At 33.5% G+C, this 22491-nt stretch overlaps 4 protein-coding genes and 1 pseudogene across 9 annotated transcripts; 2 read left to right on the top strand and 3 right to left on the bottom strand.

Annotated features, from left to right (window-relative positions):
* Positions 1-133: 133 nt before the first annotated feature.
* Positions 134-6696, top strand: LOC111274442 (Pentatricopeptide repeat (PPR) superfamily protein). Of its 4 annotated transcripts, XM_022859097.2 has the most exons (4): positions 134-3119; positions 3213-3287; positions 5577-5978; positions 6097-6696. In XM_022859097.2, exon 1 carries the CDS (start codon positions 429-431, stop codon positions 2841-2843), a length of 2415 nt encoding a protein of 804 aa, XP_022714832.2. In that variant the 5' UTR covers positions 134-428; the 3' UTR covers positions 2844-3119; positions 3213-3287; positions 5577-5978; positions 6097-6696. The 4 variants fall into 4 exon arrangements, with proteins under 4 accessions (XP_022714832.2, XP_089611211.1, XP_089611212.1 ...); XM_089755086.1 differs by lacking the exons at positions 5577-5978; positions 6097-6696 and adding an exon at positions 3819-4238 and having other exon boundaries at positions 203-3119; XM_022859099.2 differs by lacking the exons at positions 5577-5978; positions 6097-6696 and adding an exon at positions 3944-4238 and having other exon boundaries at positions 217-3119.
* LOC111274445 (EG45-like domain containing protein) lies at positions 5494-6297 on the bottom strand. Of its 2 annotated transcripts, XM_022859101.2 has the most exons (3): positions 6166-6297; positions 5738-6017; positions 5494-5630 (listed from the first exon to the last, which is right to left on the bottom strand). In XM_022859101.2, the coding sequence occupies exons 1-3, from the start codon at positions 6272-6274 to the stop codon at positions 5624-5626; spliced, it is 396 nt and encodes a 131-aa protein (XP_022714836.1). In that variant the 5' UTR covers positions 6275-6297; the 3' UTR covers positions 5494-5623. The 2 variants fall into 2 exon arrangements, with proteins under 2 accessions (XP_022714836.1, XP_089611213.1); XM_089755087.1 differs by lacking the exon at positions 5494-5630 and having other exon boundaries at positions 5734-6017.
* A 1552-nt stretch (positions 6697-8248) lies between the features above and the next one.
* LOC111274448 (O-fucosyltransferase 13) lies at positions 8249-11781 on the bottom strand. Of its 2 annotated transcripts, none has more exons than XM_022859106.2 (6): positions 11489-11781; positions 11325-11404; positions 10695-10800; positions 10512-10600; positions 9292-9513; positions 8249-9191 (listed from the first exon to the last, which is right to left on the bottom strand). In XM_022859106.2, exons 3-6 carry the CDS (start codon positions 10704-10706, stop codon positions 8456-8458), a joined length of 1059 nt encoding a protein of 352 aa, XP_022714841.2. In that variant the 5' UTR covers positions 10707-10800; positions 11325-11404; positions 11489-11781; the 3' UTR covers positions 8249-8455. The 2 variants fall into 2 exon arrangements, with proteins under 2 accessions (XP_022714841.2, XP_022714840.2); XM_022859105.2 differs by having other exon boundaries at positions 10695-10765; positions 11489-11750.
* A 595-nt stretch (positions 11782-12376) lies between these two features.
* On the top strand, positions 12377-14157 carry LOC111274446 (disease resistance protein SUMM2 pseudogene; annotated as a pseudogene).
* A 1627-nt stretch (positions 14158-15784) lies between these two features.
* Positions 15785-17875, bottom strand: LOC111274447 (Pentatricopeptide repeat (PPR) superfamily protein). Its single transcript, XM_089755352.1, has one exon. The coding sequence runs from the start codon at positions 17662-17664 to the stop codon at positions 16102-16104; it is 1563 nt and encodes a 520-aa protein (XP_089611478.1). The 5' UTR covers positions 17665-17875; the 3' UTR covers positions 15785-16101.
* Between the last annotated feature and the right edge of the window lie 4616 nt (positions 17876-22491).

Raw genomic sequence — 22491 nt, forward strand, 5'->3', positions numbered from 1 at the left:
TCGGACGCAGAAAAATCCAATCAAACGGACAGTGAGAATTGTCTTTTTAGCCATCCAATCCATAACAAGGTTTCTTTCACGACTAACATGGCAGAAATTGATATTAAAAGAAAAGGGTAAGCAAAACTTGGATGCTTCAGAGTATTGGGAAAACTTAAGATCCACTCTAAGCTTTTAAGTCGTGGTATGATAACCTGAGATTGGATCGATTGCAATGCCACTACAACACTAATCCAAGCTTATTTCTTTGGCCAATCAAGCGGAGTGATTTTCAAGCGGACGGTTTTCCGGCATTCCTGGAACAGCAACTGCAGGGGACGTTTAACATTTGGAAGTTTAAAATTGTCAACTCCCCAAATGATTAAAGCCCATAAAACCTACCCAAAATCCGTTACTCTTTTCTTTACCTTCTACTCGTTCATCATCTTATGTCTAAAACCCTTCTCTCTCGCATCAAACCTCTCCACACCCCTAAACGAACTCCTCCTTCACCGTTTCGCGTCCCTCTCCACCTCAAAAACCTCATCAATGAAACCATCCAAATCCTCAAAACCCACCCACAATGGCCAGATTCCCTGGAAACCCGTTTCTACGACGAAGAAACCCGCGTTTCGGAGATTGCCCATTACGTGTTTGATCGAATACACGACGTAGAATTAGGTATAAAGTTTTTTTATTGGGTCTCTAAACAAGAACCCCAGCATTTTCCCCTCAATGGGTTGGCTTATTCTTCATTTTTAAAGCTCCTAGCGAGGTTTAAACTGTTTTCCGAGGTTGAAACCGTGCTGGAGAACATGAAAATTGAAGAAATAAAGCCTACCCATGAGGCTTTAAGCTTTATTATTCGCGTTTACTCGGATTGTAGCCTTGTTGATAAAGCTCTTGAACTATTTTATTCTGTGGTTAAGATTTATAACGCTGTTCCTAGTCTTTTTGCTTGTAATTCGTTGCTTAATTCACTTGTGAAGTTAAAGAAAGTTGAGATGGCCCGCAAAGTGTTTGATGAAATGGTTGTAGGAGATGGCTGTGTGGATAATTATAGTGTCGGTATAATGGTGAAGGGTTTATGTAACATAGGGAAGGTTGAGGAAGGTGAAAAATTGATTGAGGATAGGTGGGGAAAAAGGTGTGTTCCGGATGTTGTCTTTTATAATACATTAATTAATGGGTATTCCACTAAAGGTGATGTTGAAAGAGCTAATGAGCTTTTTAAGAAGTTGAAAATGAAGGGGTTTTTGCCTACATTAATGACTTATGGAACTATGATAAATGGGTTTTGTAAGAAAGGGGATTTCAAGGCAGTTGATAGGCTTTTGCAAGAAATGAAAGGGATGGGTGTGCCTGTTAATACTCAAGTTCATAATACTATTATTGATGCTAAATATAAGCATGGTTTTGAGGTTAAAGTGACAGACGCTATAAAGCAGATGATTGAGAGTGGATGTGAACCTGATATTGTTACGTATAACACTTTGATTTGTGGTTTATGTAAGGATGGGAAGGTTTGGGAAGCTGGTCAGCTTCTGGAACAGGCAAAGAAGAGGGGATTGATACTGAATACGATTAGTTATACCCCTTTGATACAAGGCTATTGCAGAGTAGGGGAATATTTGGTGGCACAGGATTTGCTTATTGAAATGTCAGAGAGAGGATATAAACCTGATTTAGTTGCTTTTGTAGCTCTTGTCCATGGACTTGTTGCAACGGGAGAGGTGGATGCTGCATTAACAATTAGACACAGGATGGTTGAAAGGGGAGTTGTGCCTGATGCTGGTATATATAATGTTTTGATGAATGGACTTTGTAAGAAAGGAAAATTTTCTGCTGCTAAAGTCCTCCTCGTCGAGATGCTTGACCAAAATGTACCCCCTGATGCTTTTGTTTATGCCACTCTGGTCGATGGGTTCATCAGGAATGGCGACCTTCATGACGCAAAGAAACTCTTTGAAACCATGATTGAAAAAGGCATGCATCCTGGTGTTGTGGGATACAATGCCATGATTAAGGGTTTCTGCAAATTTGGAAGGATGAAGGAAGCACTGGCATGTGTCAGTAGAATGACAGAAGCACATGTCACCCCAGATGAGTTCACTTACTCTACAGTTTTAGATGGTTACATAAAGCAGCATGACATGGGTGGTGCATTAAAGATTTTTGGACAGATGGTGAAAAGAAAATGCAAGACCAATGTGGTGACATACACCTCTCTGATCAATGGATTTTGTCGAAGTGGAGATTTCAATACGGCTGAACAAGCTTTTATCACAATGCAATCTTGTGGTTTGGTGCCTAATGTAGTCACATACACTATACTTATTGGGAGCTTTTGCAAGGAAGGTAAACTTGCAAAAGCAGTCTTCTATTTTGAATTGATGCTGTCTAACAAGTGCATGCCAAGTGATGTTACTTTCCATTATCTTGTAAATGGCTTCACAAATAATCCAAGTGCAATTCTGGCTAGTCAGTCTTTGGAGAATAAATCTCTTTTTCTTGAATCTTTTAATATGATGATATCTGATGGATCTGCTCGAGGAGCTGCTGTTTATAACTCTATCCTCCTCTGCCTTAGCCAAAATGGAATGACTAGAACTGCTTTGCAATTAAAGGAGAAGATGTTGAATAAGGGCTTCATTCCTGACCCTGTTTCTTTTGCTGCCTTTCTACATGGCATTTGCTTGGAGGGAAAATCAAAGGAATGGAGGAACATAATCTCCAATGATTTAAATGAACAGGAGCTTCAAACTGCTTTGAAGTACTCACAACTTTTGAACCAATATCTACCTTATGGAATAACTTGTGAGGCATCACTTATTTTGCAGAACTTGATTAGAAACTGCAGCTAAGAAAACCAAAAGGAAGATCTCAAAGTCTCTATAACATAGAGGAGGAAAAGTCCCAAGTAAAACACCTCCTCTGGGTTTACTAGAACGACATATGGAAATGAAAATAATAGTTAGTTGGCTTTGAAGGTGAATTGCTGGTCCTAAATGAGGTAGAGGTGGGTGGTTAACTGCCACTTTCACCTGATCACTCAATGAGTATATGGAGAACATTTTTTCGGCTGACCTTGAGAATCATTTTAGCTCCAAAGCAACAAATAATGACATGGTGTAAATCAGGTAGTATACAGTCTTCTTCAGTTTCTATCTTGTTGGAAGCTTAGGATGGATATCAACAATTATGGGCTAATCTCACTAATGGTGCTTGTGCAGGTGGGTGAACTATACTTGCATTCTATCAAAGCAATTATGTCCAGCGAGAGATTCGGGAGCAGAATTGACTTGGAGGTATTTAACAGGATTCCATTATTTGACTCTTAATATGAGTGTAATCTTGAAAGTGTCTATAATTAGTCTTTTACACTGCATAAACAGTTAGTGGCGAGTTGCTACATTCAGTCTTAAGCACATAATTGAAATTGAACTTCTGAAGTAGTTAATGAGCTGACAGCTAAGTAAAATATGAATCTAATTTATTGTGCATACATTCTAAATTAATATCTTGATATCATCTGGAATTTTGATTATGAGATAACCTGATTTAGATTTTATATTCTTAGTTAAATTTGTTATTAATTGATTTGATTATTTTATTATAGGGGGCAAAAATGTTTTTATCTGATATATAGGATAAGAAAATTCTTACCTGATTATACTACTATAATATGCATAACCTTTATTGGCTGCCTGACATTACAACTTGTGTCTGTGATTGCAAATTTGCAATATATGGCTACATTTTTTTCCTTTATTTTTGGATAAACATATTGGCTGTATATCACCCGATACATAAACAAGCTTTATTGTCTGATTGTCAAGATTGCTCGTGGCAAGTGATTTATATATAAACGATAACTCTGCATTGGGCAGTATGTGATGAAAGGTGATTTACGTATATATAACCGTGCATTGGGCTGTATGTGACGGAATTCAACAAATTCCAGGTCATTTTTTTTATAGTTTTGATTTTGGGAATTGCAAGTCAAGAAGATGCCTCCTCTTCTTTTTCAAGTGTTAAAACATATTAATTTGCTATCAAACTATAAGCTTGGCTGGATCTTGTGGTGGGACCTCATGAAGAGAAGGCTCTCGGGCAGAACTTTGAACCTAACAAATGGTTTCATAGCTGGTTTCATAGCTGGGTATAGAGTTTGATTTGGCTAGGTCCCCCCCCTCCCCCCGGGCCGTGTTCTTCGTTAACCAATGGCTTTTGTTCTTGGTTATCAAATATCTGAAGATGTAAGGATTTTTTATTTGTAGATATCAAAAATCTGAAAAAAAAAAAAAAGTATCATTTGCTAGTATAAAAGCTATTATCAGTGTCCTAAATCACATCCAATCCAAGGATCAAATTTTAGGTTAAAAATGATCTGAAAAATGCAACATTAATTCCTTCTTGTACAAGTATCCTAGAAAATAATCCATCATGCATCTTAGAGCATATAACTTCAATGTTGTTTTATATAACAAAGGTAACTGAATGTGATCTCCAATGTGATCTGTCCGTTTATGCAACAGCCACAAATAGTTGTTGCTAAGGCTATGATTCGATTGAGGGAAGGTGAGGGAAAGGAAAGGAAAGCAGAGGAAATAAAAAAAACTTTTTTTTTTGTTTGGTTTATCATTTACCTTTTAATAAAAGAAAGGAAAAGAAACTAAATTGAACATGCCTTCCTTTCCTTCAAAAATTTCAATTTTTAACTATCCCACATTGGAGTAAACAAAAGAAAAGTAAAGGATTAAAATTTTTTAAATATAAAATAATTTTTATATCTTTATTATATTTTATTATTTTTCAAAAAATATTATTATAATATTCAAATTTAACTATTGATGCTAACAATTGATGATGCATTTAAATATTTTGCAACTCATTTTTTGACTTTTTTTTATCAATAACTTTGAATTCTATATATTTTTAATTTATACATAGGTTTTTTTTTTTTTTCATTTTGTTATCACTTCACAAATTTTAAATAATAAAAATAAAAGAACACGATAAAACATGTATAACTTGGAAAATATTAGTACTTAAATAAACTTATGGTTAATTTTATCTTAATAATATATTTTTAAGTTTTTAAGTTTCTCATTTCTGGATTAATGTCAAAAAAAATTTTATAGTATAAAAATAATTCCAAACATAAATTTTTTATGAATTAATTATTAATAATATTTTAACTGAAATTATTTTTAATAATTTTTAAAATTATTTAAAATAATTAATATCAAGATTATTCACATGATAGAAAAAATATTTTATTTTAAAAGGGTATAATTACAGCTAAATAATATAATATTTTTTTTTCCTTTTCACAACTTAACCAAGTAAAGGTTGTGATCAATTCATTTCTTTCCTTTTCTTCAGTCATTTTAGTTATCCAAATAAGAGAATGAACTATCATTTCTTTCGCTTTCAAAACCTTTCTTTTCCTTTCCTTTCATTTACAAACTTCAATCCAAACATAAGCTAAAGTTACTGACAATTCTTTCAATCAGTGAAAGAATTTGGACTTCGTATTAACATTTTTATCACACTTCTAATATGTTCACTATTTGCAATTTCTTCTTACACAGGCAGAAGCTGGTACTTTGATCTGATTGTACCCATGCTAGCTACTCTCTCAAATCCTGCAACATGTCATCACTCATCATAGTTAAATTCAGAGACAAAAATTCCATATAGCTTGGTCTGCTCTGTTTTCAATTGAGAAAAATGAAGATAAAGAGGTATTTACTGGATATATTCGATATTGATTTTCCTTCCACGTCGATGAGAAATAGTTGCAAAAGCATCCTTGGACAGCATAATTGTAGAGGGGCATGGTGTGACGGGGCAGAAATCCACCACTTTGACATCAATGGTTCTACGCTTACAAGGTCTCTTGGGTCCGCTTAGGCATCTTAATCTGTAGCGCCTCCCACAAGCAGCACCATTGTCCCATAATCCCTCGCTAACAGCAACAAACAGATTCCCAGGTGGAAACTGTTCTTCTTTATTACCGTCACATTTTGTTGCTGCAAAAGAATGAATGATCCAAAGGTTTAATAAAGACGAATTGTTTATAATTCACGTTCTGAACTGCTATTCCAACAGGAGAGGCGTTTGAAGGAAGTTCTGCAAAGAGAAAAACGTAAAAAAGGAGAAGAAAGTAAAGATACTCACGTATGTACGGAGGGCTATAAAATGATGCAGTGCCAATATCACCATGGACGAAGCAGGCTTCTTTGCTTATCACTGCAGCAATCACAATTGCCAGGACCACGAGTGCCATTACCTGAAGCAAAGAACTATATAAACTATGTTTTCAATGATGCCTTGTGCAAATCTATGTGCGGGTTAGTTTCACTCTTCTTCCCCTTTTTACTCCTGAAAAATAAGTTTTCTAACCATGCCCAAGTTGGAAGGAGTATATTTCTCTTATCTATCATAGTAGGAAACTTTCTTCAGGAGTGATATTTGATGTGATGTTGTCAAGGAAACATTGTAGATGACCTAAAACACCTTTAAGATCACCAAACTTGTTAAGTATAAATTGCTTGACAGCTTTGGTTAGCTTGAGACAAGATCACATTCGTCAAGACTAACGCTAACCTATAACTAGAGTCAATTTTAGAGTTGGTAATTTCCACCTAAGGTTTTGTTTCTTTCTTCTCCTTTTTTTTTTTTAATTTATAAGTCTTGTTTTTGGCTTGATTTGTGGCTTTTGTTGCTATCTTTACTAGTTGTATGCAGGGAAAAAGCAGAAAAAGATTTTTAAAAATTAAAAAAGACTTGCTTGCTTCTAGAAGGTGCATTTAGCTTGAGGTATATAGCTAAAATCATAAACTATTGGTATTAATTTTTAGTAGATTTGATAATTTATGTATTTGTATTATATTTGTTTCATGTTAAAAACATATAAAACACGAAAATTATCAAATAACAATTCATGTTAATGCATTAAATGCAAAATACATTTTATATTTTTGTTAAACTTATATACGATATTTACAAAAATTTTAAATCATGTTTACATTTTCGTAACTTGTTATTGTATCATATTTAAAATTATCAAGTATATTTTTTTATTTTTTATATAACAAGGTTGTGTTTTTTATAATAGAATTTAGTAAAACAAAAAGACATACATAGTAAAAAAATAACAAGTATAAGATCCCTTATGATTCTGTTATTTCTTCTAGCTTACATTTTTCACTAGTGAAAGGCACAAGGTTAGCCTAGTACCATGTATGTTAACTACAAAATCTTTAAGTAATTAACAAAAGTGGTCTATTTCATTGCTTGTTGCTTATGTTTATGTTCACCATCGGTTACAGATTGGATAGCCACCCACCAACTTGTGGTTGTTGTTTGCTTTGCTTACAAAGCATGCCAATTTCTTGGTTGTTTTCAGATTCGAATGCCCACTTTATATTTTTGGATGCAATTTTACATGATGGTGTTTCTATCTACTTTCATGCAATAATAGATATCGGAGAAAGAAAGCATTATTCATCAAGTGAAGTTAATTCAACAGAACAAAAATTTTTTTAAACCAATAGAAAGAGAAATTTTCTATCATAGAAGTAAAACACAAGAAAATTTTTTCTCGATGATATGACGTAGATGAAGATGGAAATTTTCTATCACAAAGGTAAACCATAAGAAAATTTTTGCTGATGGTATGACGTAGATGAATATGGAAAAGGTTCGATGAATATGAAAAGGATTTGTTTGTTGGATGACGTAGAAGAATGTGCTGATTGGCAAGCCAATCAGCACATTCTATGATAGCCTGGTAAGTAAGTCAACAGGTTTTGGTTCTGAAAATGGAGGACTTTGACCAATAGCCAGCCAACTGTTCGTGGTCCTATCCAATTTCTTGATGCTTTTGGTCAGGAAAAAAAAATTCTAGATGCTGAAGTAAAAACTCATCAATCCATCAGGAAATCAGTTTGCCATGGACATTGGACATGGGACACGGCACTAGACCAGTCCATTCCCCCTTGAACTCCTCATCATGGCTTCAATAAAACGTTTTTGAGGATCAAAGGAAAGAACCCATTTCTAGAAAGGAGAACCCTGTAGCATCAACTCTCCCGTGCTAAGCACAGCCTCTGATAAATTCCCCTTCACTGTAACATCATTTTTTTTTTAAAACTACATACCCAACCATGCCTAATCGTCAAATCTTACTTAGACCAATGTACCAAAAGACGAGCCCGGTTCTACAATATCAAGACCTGCTTCTTTTGCCAGGCAAAAGTAGAAAAATTAGAAACATATTACATTGGAGTGGCTAACTAGCCAGAAAGTGTTTTGCATTTAAGCTAATTACACAGTATGTTTCAAATCTCAAGAACCCGAGTTAAAAGGGTTTTAACTATCCCATAGGATTTCATACCAAAAGAATACCTAAAAAAATTAACAATGAATCGTCACAAAAAGGAAAAATGAAAAACTTATCTTGAAACTACAATTTGAATTCACAAAAGCAGTCTGGCAAAGCAGACCCTCGCCCCATGGTAAAATCATCATTGTGAGCCTTCCATAACGCTTCCATCAACTGTTTTCCTTCCAACCCTTTGGAAGTAAACTCGGCAAAAGCTCTTCTGCTTAAGAAAAGAGTTTTGTACAATCCTTTAAAAGCTCGCATTGCTGCCACCATCTTATCCATGTTTCCAAAGTATGTAGCCACGTAAGAATCACTGTTTATAGATATATAATAATCCAACGCAGCTTTTGTGTTCCCATGCATGCTTTTGAAATCCTCACTGCTAAGAAGGGCAGACTTTGTAAATATATTGGTAAAAGTAGAGGTTAAACCTTCAAACTCCATCAGTCCATCCCCAGCTGCAAGATAAATATTTGTGTTCGTGGGTATAGAAAGTGCTTGAAGTATAAAGGCAGTCTCATTAGAAGTAAGAGGGCACTTTCCCCTATTCCTCCAAATTCGAGCTGCTTCTCCAGTCCACGGCATTCTATCATCTCCGCGTGCAGCTTCAATGGCTTTCATCGAGGTAGGAGAAAGGCCTGAGTATTGACATTGGCTATAAGCTACCATGTCTGGTTCAAACCGAAGATGAAGGGAGAGGAAAGGCTTGGGTATGGCTTCTAGAAGCTCAGTAGCCTTCTTCTCCAAGGATTTGGTCAGCCTTAATGCACTGTAACAGGCTTGACAAAGGGCCGCTTTTGCATAGTGAGGGTACCTACAAGATGTCATAGCAAAAAACAGAAATGTGCTCTTCATCAATGCCATAATTCTATCTAACTAAAGTGTGAAATTTTCTAAAACAGAAAAAGCAATACCTATCCCTTCTTTGGCTCATCGCTGGTGTGATAGAGATGTAATGATATTTCAACAAGGATGGAAGAACACTTTCGATGTAATCAAATTGACCTTTCCGTTTACTACAATCTACTCGATGGGGTTCTTTTGATGATATCTCTGGTGGCAATTCTCGAACAACTTTGACAAAACCATTCATCCGTTTTATGAAGTAATTGACATCAAATACATCTGCAAAGCCACTGTGGTGAAAGGAAAGCATTATAAAGATTTTAATAAAAACATAAAATGGTAACATAACACATTTGGATATCATTAGGCACTCTACCATAGGAAAAACTTTGGCTTTACTCATCTGACAATAAATTATGTGTAATACTACAACAAAAGAAGCCATTAACAACAACTACAATCACAATTGAAATAACTATGACCAAATTTCAAGCACTCAATAAGAAATTTCTACCGATAATTATTTATAATTTGAATATTTAAACAGGAAAAAAAAAAAAGCCGATGGGTACCTCTATGAAGAAACAATAAAGCTCTAGTAGCACTTGAATCATTCACAATATGAATTTATGACAGGACAGTTACGTACAGGTTCAATTTCCTAAAAAGAAACTCGGTTGCTTGAACCAGAAAATTTATCCTCCCCAGCTTCAATTAATAAAGCCTTCACTAAATTCTCCCCCATTTTAATAGTTCATAACTTCAGTAACTTAAATTCAAGCAACATGTGCAATGCTATGAAGTTCATCCCTTGACAACTATCAGCAAAATTTTCAAAAGAGAATAGCACAAGCATTTATCAACCTAACCACAAACATCAATTTGATAAAGGAAAAGGAAAGTACAACAATAGCATAGGGCAAGTGTTGGTGTCTGGAAGACATTATTAGCAACACTAATCCCCACGACTACCATACTATAGTTAATCAGGTATTGCATTGGTTTTCATTTTACACTCAATTTTTGTTGTAATCCTAACTTCAATAAGTAGGTTCATAATTATTAGAATTAGATCACCACCTGCATTCACTACTGTCTAGATCTCAACTGTCTTAACATGTTTAAAATTGTTCAATAACAATTCAGAAATTACAGGCCCCCTCAAAACAAGATATCCTAGTCACTTCATTTCTACAATCAACATTAGCAATGCCAAAAAATACCTATCCGTACGTTGAGTTATGACAAATAGTAAATATCGATGAGAATTCCAAGAGGCATACATTACCTCGATTCATTCCAATATGCAGCCACCTCAAACTTTGGCAACACCAAAGTAGCATTTAGCAAACGTGCAATACCAACACCATCACAGAACTTCCCTCACCATGAAAAATAAATGATTTTTAGTGCAAATTAAGTTTATTTTAGAAAGATTAAAAAAGAAAAATTACAATAGATATGCACTCACATCTCTTCTCATCTGATTGAGACCACCATAGCAATCCACACGGATATACCCATTACTCTTGGCTGGTAGAGCTGCAGGATTTCAACAAAAAAACCAATGCAAATGTCTGCAACGATAACCAATTAAAAAAAATTGACTCAGAATATCAAAATCCAAACAGAAGGCTTTAACCTAACCCAAACAACACTTCTCACTCCTTTAAAACTATAACACAACTTCCCAAAATGTACCCCTTTTCCATATACTCGTCCCAAATCTACATCAATCAAATCGATGAACCTAAGTCATTAAACCATATAATATTAGTATAATCCAAATATTACTTTTGACACTGACTAAAACAATGTTTCCCTATCTTTTACATGAAAAACTTGAAAAACCCAGTTCCCAAATTCTAAAATTTGCTCCTTTTCTTTCTCCATTGGCAGCTAATCATAATATCTATAATATATATATATATATATATAATATGTACACCCACATATACCACAAAGAAATAATCTTAACTCCAAATACATCATTGAATTTCCCCCAAAATCTCAAAAATAAGGCAATAAAGATAACGCAATAATAACTATATATGTATATAAAAATAAAAACAAAAAACAAAGGAATACAGTAAATACTAACGAGTTAAGTGGGATTGAAGCCACCAATTGCAAGGTCTCCATTCTACGATTCTCGTTACACTCCATATATCCGATTTAGAACTGTAATTTTACCAAATCAACAAAGATTCACAAAAAAATTTATCACACATATGTATAAAGTGAAATTGAGAATGAATCGGTAACCTGTTGGGAGAGTTCAACGAGTGTGAAGGCTTCCAAACCGGCGTCGAAGGAGAGAGCAAAACGACGGCCAAGAATAAGGAAAGTGTCGATATTATTACGAACAATAGCTTCACCCTCATTTCATGCAAATTTTTTTTATTATGAGTTTTAGATCAGATTCGATTGGATTTGTTCCTTCTTTTAAATGTGATTTCGACTTTTGGGCTAAAAAAAAAAAACAAAGAAAAAGCATGGGTTTTTAGAAGTTTTACAGAAAAATACGTGTATACATGAATATTGAGTGCTGGGCTGGATTAGTAAGTCATGTCGTGCGGACAGATTGCCATTTAATGGTTCGGGTTGAACCGGAGATCTACGACACCGATTTTTTTTTTCCTTTTAATGGATATCATAGAATGTCAATATTATATTAGTAAATGTTAAGCTTAATATTATCTTATTAAAGTATAATTTTACTATAGGATTATAACATTTAAAATAATTTAAATTTTAAACGATAAGAAAAATAATTATAAGTATTAAAATTTAAATTTTAAATTTATCAATTAATATTTATTAAAAGTGATCACATACATAAATTAAACTACATTTCATTACACGTTTCCCCAGCTATTTGAAAAAACCCCGTTAAAACATAAAGAGTTTTAGCAATGAAAATCACTCACATATATATGAAGCCTACCTGTTTCATATTTCATCATTTGTCCATATCAAACAATAATCTTTGTTTTAATCAATTTCTCCTTTGGTCCTTCAGCCTTCGCCTAGATTGCTACGTTCTCAAAAGTTTCCACGTTTCTTGGAAGCTTATCTTACAACCAACACAAAAAGTCTTTCATTGATATTGGAAGTCACACCTTCTATCTGGATCAAAAGTTTTAGCACATCATGGGCAATATGTTCTCAATCTCATGCTCAATAGATGACACCATCCGTTGCTGCTGGGATTTCACTGTTAGACAGGCAACTTACACTTGTAAGCTTGACGAAAATCTTAAAGAATTGAAGGATGCTGTAGAAGAACTGAGAGCACAAAGGAATGACCTGAAGTTGGAGGTCGAGCTTGCTGAACAAAAACTATTAAAGCAACTCAACGAAGTTCAACTCTGGCTTTCAAGGGCAGAAACTTTGATAACAGAGGTTGAAGAATTGATAGACTTTGGTTCTCAAGAAACAGATGAAGCATGTTTTGCAAGCTGTTGTTCCACGAATTGCAAGTCTAGCTATAAGCTTGGTAAAAAGGTCGCTAGAAAATGTAAAGAAATAGCGATTTTAAAGAGTCAAGGAGTTTTCGACAAGGTTGCTCTTGGACGGCCCCCGGCTCAAGTGGAAGTAATGCCTTTTCAGCCCACAGTTGGCCAGGAATCAACATTTGATGAAGTTTGGAGCTGCCTCATAGAAAAGGATGTGGGACTTATTGGTTTACATGGCTTAGGAGGAGTTGGAAAGACAACACTCTTGACCCAAATCAATAACAACTTCGACAGTATACCAGATGGCTTTGACGTTGTAATTTGGGTGGTGGTGTCGAAAGATTACACAATCGAGAAAGTTCAGGATAAGATTGGGGAGAAGATAGGTCTTTCTGATAATCAGTTGTGGGTTAATAAAAGCTCATATGAAAAATGTAATGATATCTTTGAAGTTTTGTCAAGAAAGAAGTTCGTGATATTGTTGGATGATGTATCGGAGGGGGTGGATTTGATGAAAATTGGGTACCAGTACCGAGCAAAAATGGTTCTAAACTGGTTTTCACTACTCGGAAACTTTCCATATGTGGTGAAATGGAAGCTCAGAGAATAATTGAAGTGAAATGTCTAGGATCAGATGAAGCTTTGAAATTGTTTGAAGAAAAGGTTGGACATGAGACCCTTGCCAGTGATCCAGAGATTCCGAAGCTAGCTAAAATGGTGGTTGCCGAGTGTGATGGACTGCCTCTTGCTCTAGTTACAATCGGGCGTGCCATGGCTTACAAGAGGAGCCCACAATCATGGAGAAATGCAATTGCTAAATTGCAGCAATCAGCACATGAGAAAATGGAAAGGGTATATCATCTTTTAAAATTCAGTTATGATAGCTTGGATAATGACAAAACTAGATCATGCCTCTTGTATTGCAGTCTATATCCTGAGGATTATATGATTCTCAAATCTGACTTGATCAATCATTGTATTTTTGAGGGGTTTTTGGGTGAGTTTCGCAACCTAAGTTCAGCTCAATATGAAGGATATGACATTATAGATTCTCTTGTTAGTGCTTCTCTATTAGAAAAAGAAGGAAACGAACATGTGAAGATGCATGATGTGGTTCGTGACATGGCTTTATGGATAGCGAATACTAGAGAAGCACAAAACACTAAATTTTTTGTGCGAGCAGGGGCTCAGTTAACTGAAGCACCAGAATTTGGGGAATGGAAAGGTGTCGAAAGAATGTCATTGATGCAAAATAAAATTCGAAAACTTGTTGGAAAACCCGAGTGTTCTGCTCTCAAAACTCCGTTTCTCAACCAGAATGTGTTGAAGGTGATCGATGATGGCTTCTTCCACTCTATGTCCAATCTAACAGTTCTAAACTTATCAGGGAATATCAATCTAAAAGAATTGCCAAAGGATATTTCAGGATTGATTTCACTAGAATGCCTCGACCTATCAGGGACCGCTGTAAAATAGTTGCCAATGCAGCTAAAGGCCTTGGTGAACTTAAAATATTTGGGCCTGAATCGTTTAAATCTCAGAAGAATCCCACAGAAACTGATATCTAGTTTTTCAATGCTGCAAGCCTTCATGATGAATTCACCCACTGAGACTTTCATAGAAATAGTGGAAGATAATGTGTTATCTTCTGGTGATAATGATAGTTTAATAGAGGAATTGGGGGGCTTGCAACATTTGGATATGCTGAGTATGGGGATAAAATATGATTTAGCTTTTAAATCACTTTTATGCTTTCCCAAGTTGAAGGGCTGCATTCAAGAACTGTTGCTTGTGTTAACTACATCAGAGATTTTGCATTTAGAAGATATGGAGCGTCTAGAGAAGCTACAGTTCTGGTACTGTAAAAGTCTAGAGATCAAGATACAAACCTCGTGGATTGCACGTAATGCATGCTTTAACAGCCTTCGATATGTGGTGTTGAGTGACTGCCCCGAAGTCAGGGAACTGACATGGCTTATTCCTGTTCCCAATCTGAGGACTCTCGATGTAATGGACTGCAAAAAGGTGGAAAAAGTAATCAGTGAGGTGGTTGAGAAACCGAATCCATTTCCTGTGCTGGAACACCTTTACTTAAGATACCTACCACAATTGAAGAGCGTTTATTGGGATGCTTTACCCTTCCAGCATCTGATCCATGTATTAGTGCTTTACTGTCCAAAGCCACTGAAGTCTGACAGTGCAAAGAAAGAAAATTTCATCATCCATGGACAGAAAAAGTGGTGGGAAGCGCTTGAATGGGAGAATGAGGCCACTCGAAATGTTTTTCTTCCATATTTCAAACATGTCTGAATGAAGACAACTGAAAAGACTTCAAAATGTTTTGAAATTGGCAAAGGATGTTTCCTTTCATCTTTTCCATTGTTTTAAGGTTAAAATTCCTTTCTGCTTTACAATAATTATGTAAAGACTATCATAATGTGAATCTTTTTTCAATACTTCGGTTTTGGATTTCAGTGACTAATCTTTCTTCAGTATGTATGAAACCTATGAAATTGCCTTGCCTGGAATGTCTCAGTCTAGGCTACACCAATTCTCAAAAAAATATTAATCTCGTTGTCTTCTTATTTGCTTTCTTTTTCCACAAACTCGTTGAACAGGTGCTTAGAAGAGGAGAATCTGGCCAAGGAGCAACATGATCCTCTGGTGCTTGGACAATTTAGCTTGTTTTGTGAAATAGCTAACATTCACAATAAAATCAGCATTTGGAGTAGGTGGAAAAGTGGTAGAATAAAAAATTGTCAATTTCCTCTCAATGGTCCATACATTTATCTTGAGAAGCAGAAGATAATGAAGATTGCAAAGTATTGTTTGTTATTTTGTTCTCCTTGTTTTTTGCTTGTCTTGAATCTCTTGAAGTAAATTTTATAAAAATTTAAAGACAACATACACAAACTTTATCAAACTATAAAATCCAAACACCAAATTTCCATTTACTTTATATGAATTTTTTTTAGCGGCAAAGGCTTAAATATTAAGCACATATTTAAGTTGTATGGTATGAATTCTATTTAATTATCAATAAAACTATTGCCTTTTGCCTTTGCTTTAGGAAGCAAAACGCGAAGGAAAAAAAAACCAACACTTAGATAAAGAAAAACATTGAATTCCATGGGAAGATTTTTCTCGACAATGATGCTGAACCTATTGAATTTCTATATAAATATTGCAATTATTTTTCCCTAATTGCACAGATTATAAACCATCGTAACCTTAACTCAAGCTCTTTAATTTAAAATAAAAGCCAAAATTCCTTGGTTTAAACTCAAAGACTCAACCTATTTTACCATCTCTCTGTGTGCTCTTAGGTAACAAATAAAAGACTTGTACATAACCTTATTTAAGGATGAACTTGAGATTGATTTTGTATTTGAGAAGCATGAAACTGAAAGCAAGGTCGTTTTACTCACTTTCAAGCTCTGTTTCTTCACTTCTTGTTCTCCTGTAGGCTGTTTTACCTCTCATTGCATTTGCTAACTCTTGTATTGAGCAAGAAGTGCTTCGTGCCATCTTGTTTGCGAGTATCTCAACATTGTCCAAGAATCCAAACCCCAACAACCGATTCCTCACTAACTCAACAGTTGAAAAATATGGAGGTATACCCTCATCAATCATCATCTCAAAATATTTGCAAGCCTCCTCTAACTTACCTCTTTTTTTACATAAACCATGAACCATGACAGCATAAGTTGATACAGAAGGATAAAATCCTTTATCTGCCGTACTCTCCCACAGCTCTGTTGCCCTATCAAATCTTCCTATGCGAATTAGTAACTTGAGTGCCATGTTGTAAGTGTGCCTGTCTGGTAGACATTTATTTTTCTCCATTCTGGAAATCAATCTAAGAGCCCTATTAACCTCAGAATGTTCACAATGATAAGCCAGGATGGCATTGAAACTCCATGTATCCGGAGTAATTCCCCTCTCAAACATCTCGGTTAAAAGCTGGTAAGCCTCATCAACATTATCATTGTTGCAAAGCTTTTTGATAATGCAATTGTAAGTGAACAAATTAGGGACAAGATTGTATCTTCTCATTCTATCAAGCACCCTAAATGCCGCATGAATATCATTGGCCTCACAATATGCACGAATGAAAACAGAGTAACTGCAAGCATCTGGCTCAATCCCACTCGAATCCATTTCTCCAAACATCTTATAAGCTTCCTCCACGTTACCACCTTTGCACAAGGCTTCCAACAAGCTATTATAAGCAAAAACATCGATGGAACAACCTCGATGGACCATTTCGTCAAACATCTTACGTGCATGGTAAGTTTCACCGACATCCCCCCAACCCCTCACCAAAATGCTATAACTTTTTGCACTAAGCTCAAACTCATGCTTAACTCCATCAAAAAACCCTTGGGCTTGTTTCACATGCTTCCTTTTACATAACACAAACAAAAGTTTATCAACATCATGAACACTAGGCTTAATTCCAAACTCCACCATTCTATCAAATGCCCTGATAGCATCACCAGGCAAATTTGCTCCACAATAAGCTCTAAAAATAATCCAGAAAATTTCTGGGGTTATCTCAAACTGTTTGCTATCTCTAATTTCTACCAAGAAATCCCATAAAATAGCAAACTGTTTGCTACTTCCTAATACATCAACCAAAATATGGTAGCTTGTATCACTGTGTTGAAAACCCGGAATTTTTTCAGCCCAAAGAAAGAATCTGTGGGCAGAAAAGCCGAGATTTTTGCAGCGTTTTAGGACTTGCTCGACGAGTTGAGTGGATATATGAGAAGAGAAGCCGGTGAGAGAGGGGTCTAAGTCATGGTGAGGACTCCTGTGGTCGCTTAGTACGCGACAGATTTCATTTACGAGGTTTGCTAACGGCGGAGATACAGGCTGCTGTTGGGTGAGAGAAGAGAAGAAGAAAAAGGGTTTGAAGTTGTGGAATGAGCAAAGGAGATAGTGAAAGGGACGTGCTTTGGAGAGAGATGCAATAGCCATTCTAGACAAGGTGCTGAAACATAGCTAGAAACTAAAGATATGGGAAGCGAACCTCGATTATTAAAATGCCTATTAAACCTTTGCTGAGGAGTAAGAACCAATTCGGAACACGATTCCTTCTCTGTCCTCCAAACTTAAAGGGCAGGCAGCCCGATCCGTCTCCGATGAATTTGGGGATCCGATTTAATTCGACTTTTTAGAGCCAATTTAGGATCGAATTTTAAGTAAACTCTTGATCCAATCTAATATACATTTAAAATTTTATTTTTTAATTATTTATTTAATTTTATATTTATATTAAAAATAATATTTTATTATTTCAAATAGAATTTCATACAATATTAATTCAAATTAAATTCAAATATAAAAAATAAAATTTTATTCAATTAAATTTAAATATTATAAATATAAAATCAAATCAATTCGTAATAAATATCCTTCCCAATCTGATCGATTACCGGCCCTGTCCAAACTCAATTAGGTGTAATCAAAGTCCATCTTGCTGCCTTGACATTGACACAATCACACAACTAATGTGGGCTTGGTTTAAATCCTTCCCGCGGACGCACATCCTTGTCCGAACAATCAGGATTGGACAGTGGACATTGGATTTGTCCTGGTTTGCCTGGGTTTGTAGATATATTACCATGCTTATGGGCCGTGGGGACAATGATCCTTGGTTGATGGTTTTTAAATTTTAGCAAAACCTAAACAGATGAAGTCCTTCGAAGTCATTTGTAATTTAAAGTTAGGTTAAAGGCAAGGACCAAATGACCATCTTTTCTAAACCAAACCCTTAATTATTGCCATGATTATTTTAGAAAATTTGTCGTCTTACCATGATTATTTGATGAATATTTCATCAACCAAACACTATAATAATCAAATATATCCATTAATATATTGACATAATCAAACAATTAATCTACTAATTTATTCTCTTAAATGCTTCAATATAAATACGTAAAAATCCTACTATTAAGATAATATTTGAAAACCATGAATGGAAAAGAAATACTACAAGGATTGAAATGTATGATTTGAACAGAACACAAGGAATCTGAAGTGATTATGTAGCTATACAGTGGCATTGGCAATAATCCCTTCCCTTTCTCTCCATTTGTATGTTGAGATTTTGAAAAAAAAACAAAATTAATATAAACAAGTACAAAAATCATTAACGTATCACAAATACAATTAGGTCACAATAATAAATTTAAAAAGGAAGCTGAAAAGCATCACTTGTTAAGCATAGAAGAATTAATCATGCATGCTATTATCTTTAGCAAAACCTTTTGAGTTGTAGCTCTCCTACTTTTTAATTCTTTATTAATTTCATTACGAATTTTAATTAATTATCAACCGCCGAGTAATAAAATATTAATTTTTTATTTTAATGATTAAAATTTAAATATTGATAATTTAAAGTAAAAGAGTCTTTAATTAATTAGTAATAGTTGGTCGATTAGGATTAAATTTAAAAATAATAAAATAAAAGTACTTGTCACGAAAGTTGTTAATCTGTAAGTGATGTAATCACATCATATTCTATAATTAACATGTTTAGATTGTGCATGCTGACAAGGATAAACGTGGAAAGCTCGAGATGTTGTAGCAAATTGACAATGATAACATTTTCTTTCACTTTTTGTAAAATTAAATTCAAAAAGAAGAAAAATGTGCAAGGGAATCCACTCATTTTTTTTTTATTTTCTTCCTTCACTTTCCATCCCACCAAATACTAACACAAAGGTAGTCAAATTCAGAGTGCTAGTAAAATGTTGTTTTCAGGTATAATATAAAAATTTATTTAAATTAAAATTAAATAATCATTCAATTTTATTATAATTAATTGAGTTCCCAAACATTTATTTTTATTAATTTTTTATTAGATAAAAATTAATTAATCTCCAACATTCATTTTCATTTAATTAATAGTTTAATAGATGAAAATTAATATTTAAAGATTTAATTGGAGTAAAATAAATTTTTAAATATTCAAATATTAGATGAAAATAAATGGTCGTGAACTTAATTGATTATAGTAAAAGGATAAAGACTTAAATAATTATTTAATTTTTGTTTAAAGATTTTTTTGTTTTGAATATAAGGGCTTTTTTTTTAATATATTTAAGCCTTGTTTTTATAATCTATGAGTAATTCAATTCTCTTTATATAAGTATTTATTATAATTTGAGCTTAAAATACACAGTTAGCTGCAAGATGGCAAGTTCTCCCAAGACAGTTAGTGTGAGAATTAATTATATAGAATTTTAGGTTCTTTTAAGAAAAGAATTTTACTTTTATTAAAATTAACAAAATTTTAACAAGTGGTTCTGTCTTTAAAAAAAAAAAAAAAAAGCTAAATGATGATGTCTCTAAAATTATATATATATATATATGAGACATCATCATTTATTTTTTCTTCTTTTTCTAGTCCGGGAACAAGAATATTATATAATATATATTTATATATATACCTTCACCATATTTGTAACACATTTCCAGTTTTGGTTTCACCTTCACCAGATTTGCAACACATTTCCAGCTTTGGTTTCTATTCTGGAGCTCGAGACAGAACCATTGATGTATAATATTGTACCAATAATTTGACCCCTCATCCACTACAATAAGTAAATAAACATTTCCTATATCATCTCTAATATGTGAGAAATGGTTAAAAAAATATATGCTTTCTAATTCTTATGCATATAATATGAAAGCTGCCTGCTTGATCCATCAGTTGTCATTTGTAAATTTATCTCTAATCATTATTATTATTATAATGTATCATGTCTCCTTGCATGTGTCTTCTTCAACCTTTTTTTTTCTTTTCCATTCTCTTGTCCTTTTTTTTTTTTACTTTTTCTTGAGATTTCTTGAAAGCTAGCACACAAATTCGATTTCAGTCTACTTGTCTAGTGCTATTTACATTTTTTTTAGCCTAAAAATTAACATTCACGAATCAGTCACAGATTTCGTTTGGCACATTATGTGCTAGTCACAATTTTATAAAATGCAAATGCTCAAAGTAAAATGTAGGGTTTTTTTAGTTGGAAAATCTTTTTAATTATGCATCCAAGCATTTATCTAAGTAATTAATGCATGATTTTTCTAATAGAGTTGATGCTTGATATTTGCTTGTGAATCCTCTTTCTCTAAATAAAAAAAGTTAATATGTGATTTATTTTTTGAGTTATATAACTTCTTACGATACATTTTATAAAAAAAAAAATGGTTTTAAAGGTTTATTTAAAAATAAATTAACGGTTAATGATTTTATTTTTGTGCAAATTAAATAGTACAATTTTATTTGAATGTAACAAAAATATAAAAACTTATTTAAATAAACTTATAAAATTTGAGAACTTTTTTATTATTTTAACTTTGAAGAAACAAAATTGGAATACCTAATCATGAATTTTTTCTATATACCAAATTATATTAAAAATAATATAATTCAAAGATCAAATTACATAATAATCCATAAAAAAACTGCCAAGCAGGCTTCACAGTCGACAAAATCACCATAACTGCACAGTCTACCTCAGTTTTACTGGCTCTTCTCATAAATTTGATTGAAGATTCATTAACATCCCCCCCCCCCCCCCACTTTGTTTTTATTCGATGTCATTCTCAATCGCTTTATTGCAAATAGCAAAGAATTTGAACAGAGCAAGCTGTGTTAGTGGAAGCAAGTTGACAATTGTTTGTACCAGGAATAGAGGATACCTACTTTGAAATTGGACACAGCAAGCTTTGTTAGTGGAAGCAATTATCTTTGCTTGCTAATGCTTGTAAGTAAAAGACAATTATCACTTGGATCCCACTCTTCAACTTAATTAAAAAAAAAAAAAAGCTTGTGTTTTGTTTTGATTTTGGGTCTGGAAAGATCTTAAAGGGAGAACGAAGGTGAAGACAATAACAAGGAGGAGTGAAATAAAAAAGGTGATTTTTTTTTTTTCTAATTGGGTTTCTTTTATGAGATTTTTTACTATTGATTATTACACTAATCGTTTATTAATTCTTATTTATAGATTATAATATGTAAATTGCTTGAGTGATTGTTATTTATAGTATTATCAATTGGGTCATTTTAGCTTCAAATTAATTTGAATGGGTTTCGTTTAAACAATCTTTTGGTAATTTTGGTTGAATATAATTATTATTTTTTGTTTAATTACACAAAATATATTTTTCAATTAAAAAAAATAGAACAGAAAAAACAATAATATCACAACCTAATTTCTCGACCACATAGCACGAGACCCACACTAAAAAATTACTGACAAAAGCAATAACAAATTTATCTCCATTACTATTTACTGATCATTACTTTTAAAATGCACATTCAAATAAATTTATGATTAGTATTTATTTAAATAATTTTTCTTTTTTTAGCTAATTTCGTTTATCTTTTTATTTAATTTAAATTTATTAAATTTTAGCCATAAATTTATTTAAATGTGCATTTTAAATCTTTAGATAAAAAAATTGCAAGTGTCCACTAACTTTTTTAGTATGGGAGAATATCTTTTCTCTAACCACAGTGATTATATCCTATTTAACTCCTAATTATATTGTCTGCCAGTTTGTCACAGACCACATGACAAAAGGATCCTAACTGGACTATCCTAATTTAAATATCATTTAACTATATATCCTTATATAAAGATACCTGAATTTGTAATTAATAGGGTAGTAAATAATATATTAATATTTGTAAATTATTTGGATTTGGTTTGAATAAAATTTTTATTTGACTCGATTTTAATAAATTGAGTTTGAATTCAAATAATTTAATTTATCAAAAAAGTCAAATTCAAA

The sequence above is a fragment of the Durio zibethinus genome, chromosome 26, assembly GCF_047325235.1.
Source record: "Durio zibethinus cultivar Kanyao isolate XHJ-2024 chromosome 26, ASM4732523v1, whole genome shotgun sequence".
Classification (NCBI taxonomy): domain Eukaryota; kingdom Viridiplantae; phylum Streptophyta; class Magnoliopsida; order Malvales; family Malvaceae; genus Durio; species Durio zibethinus.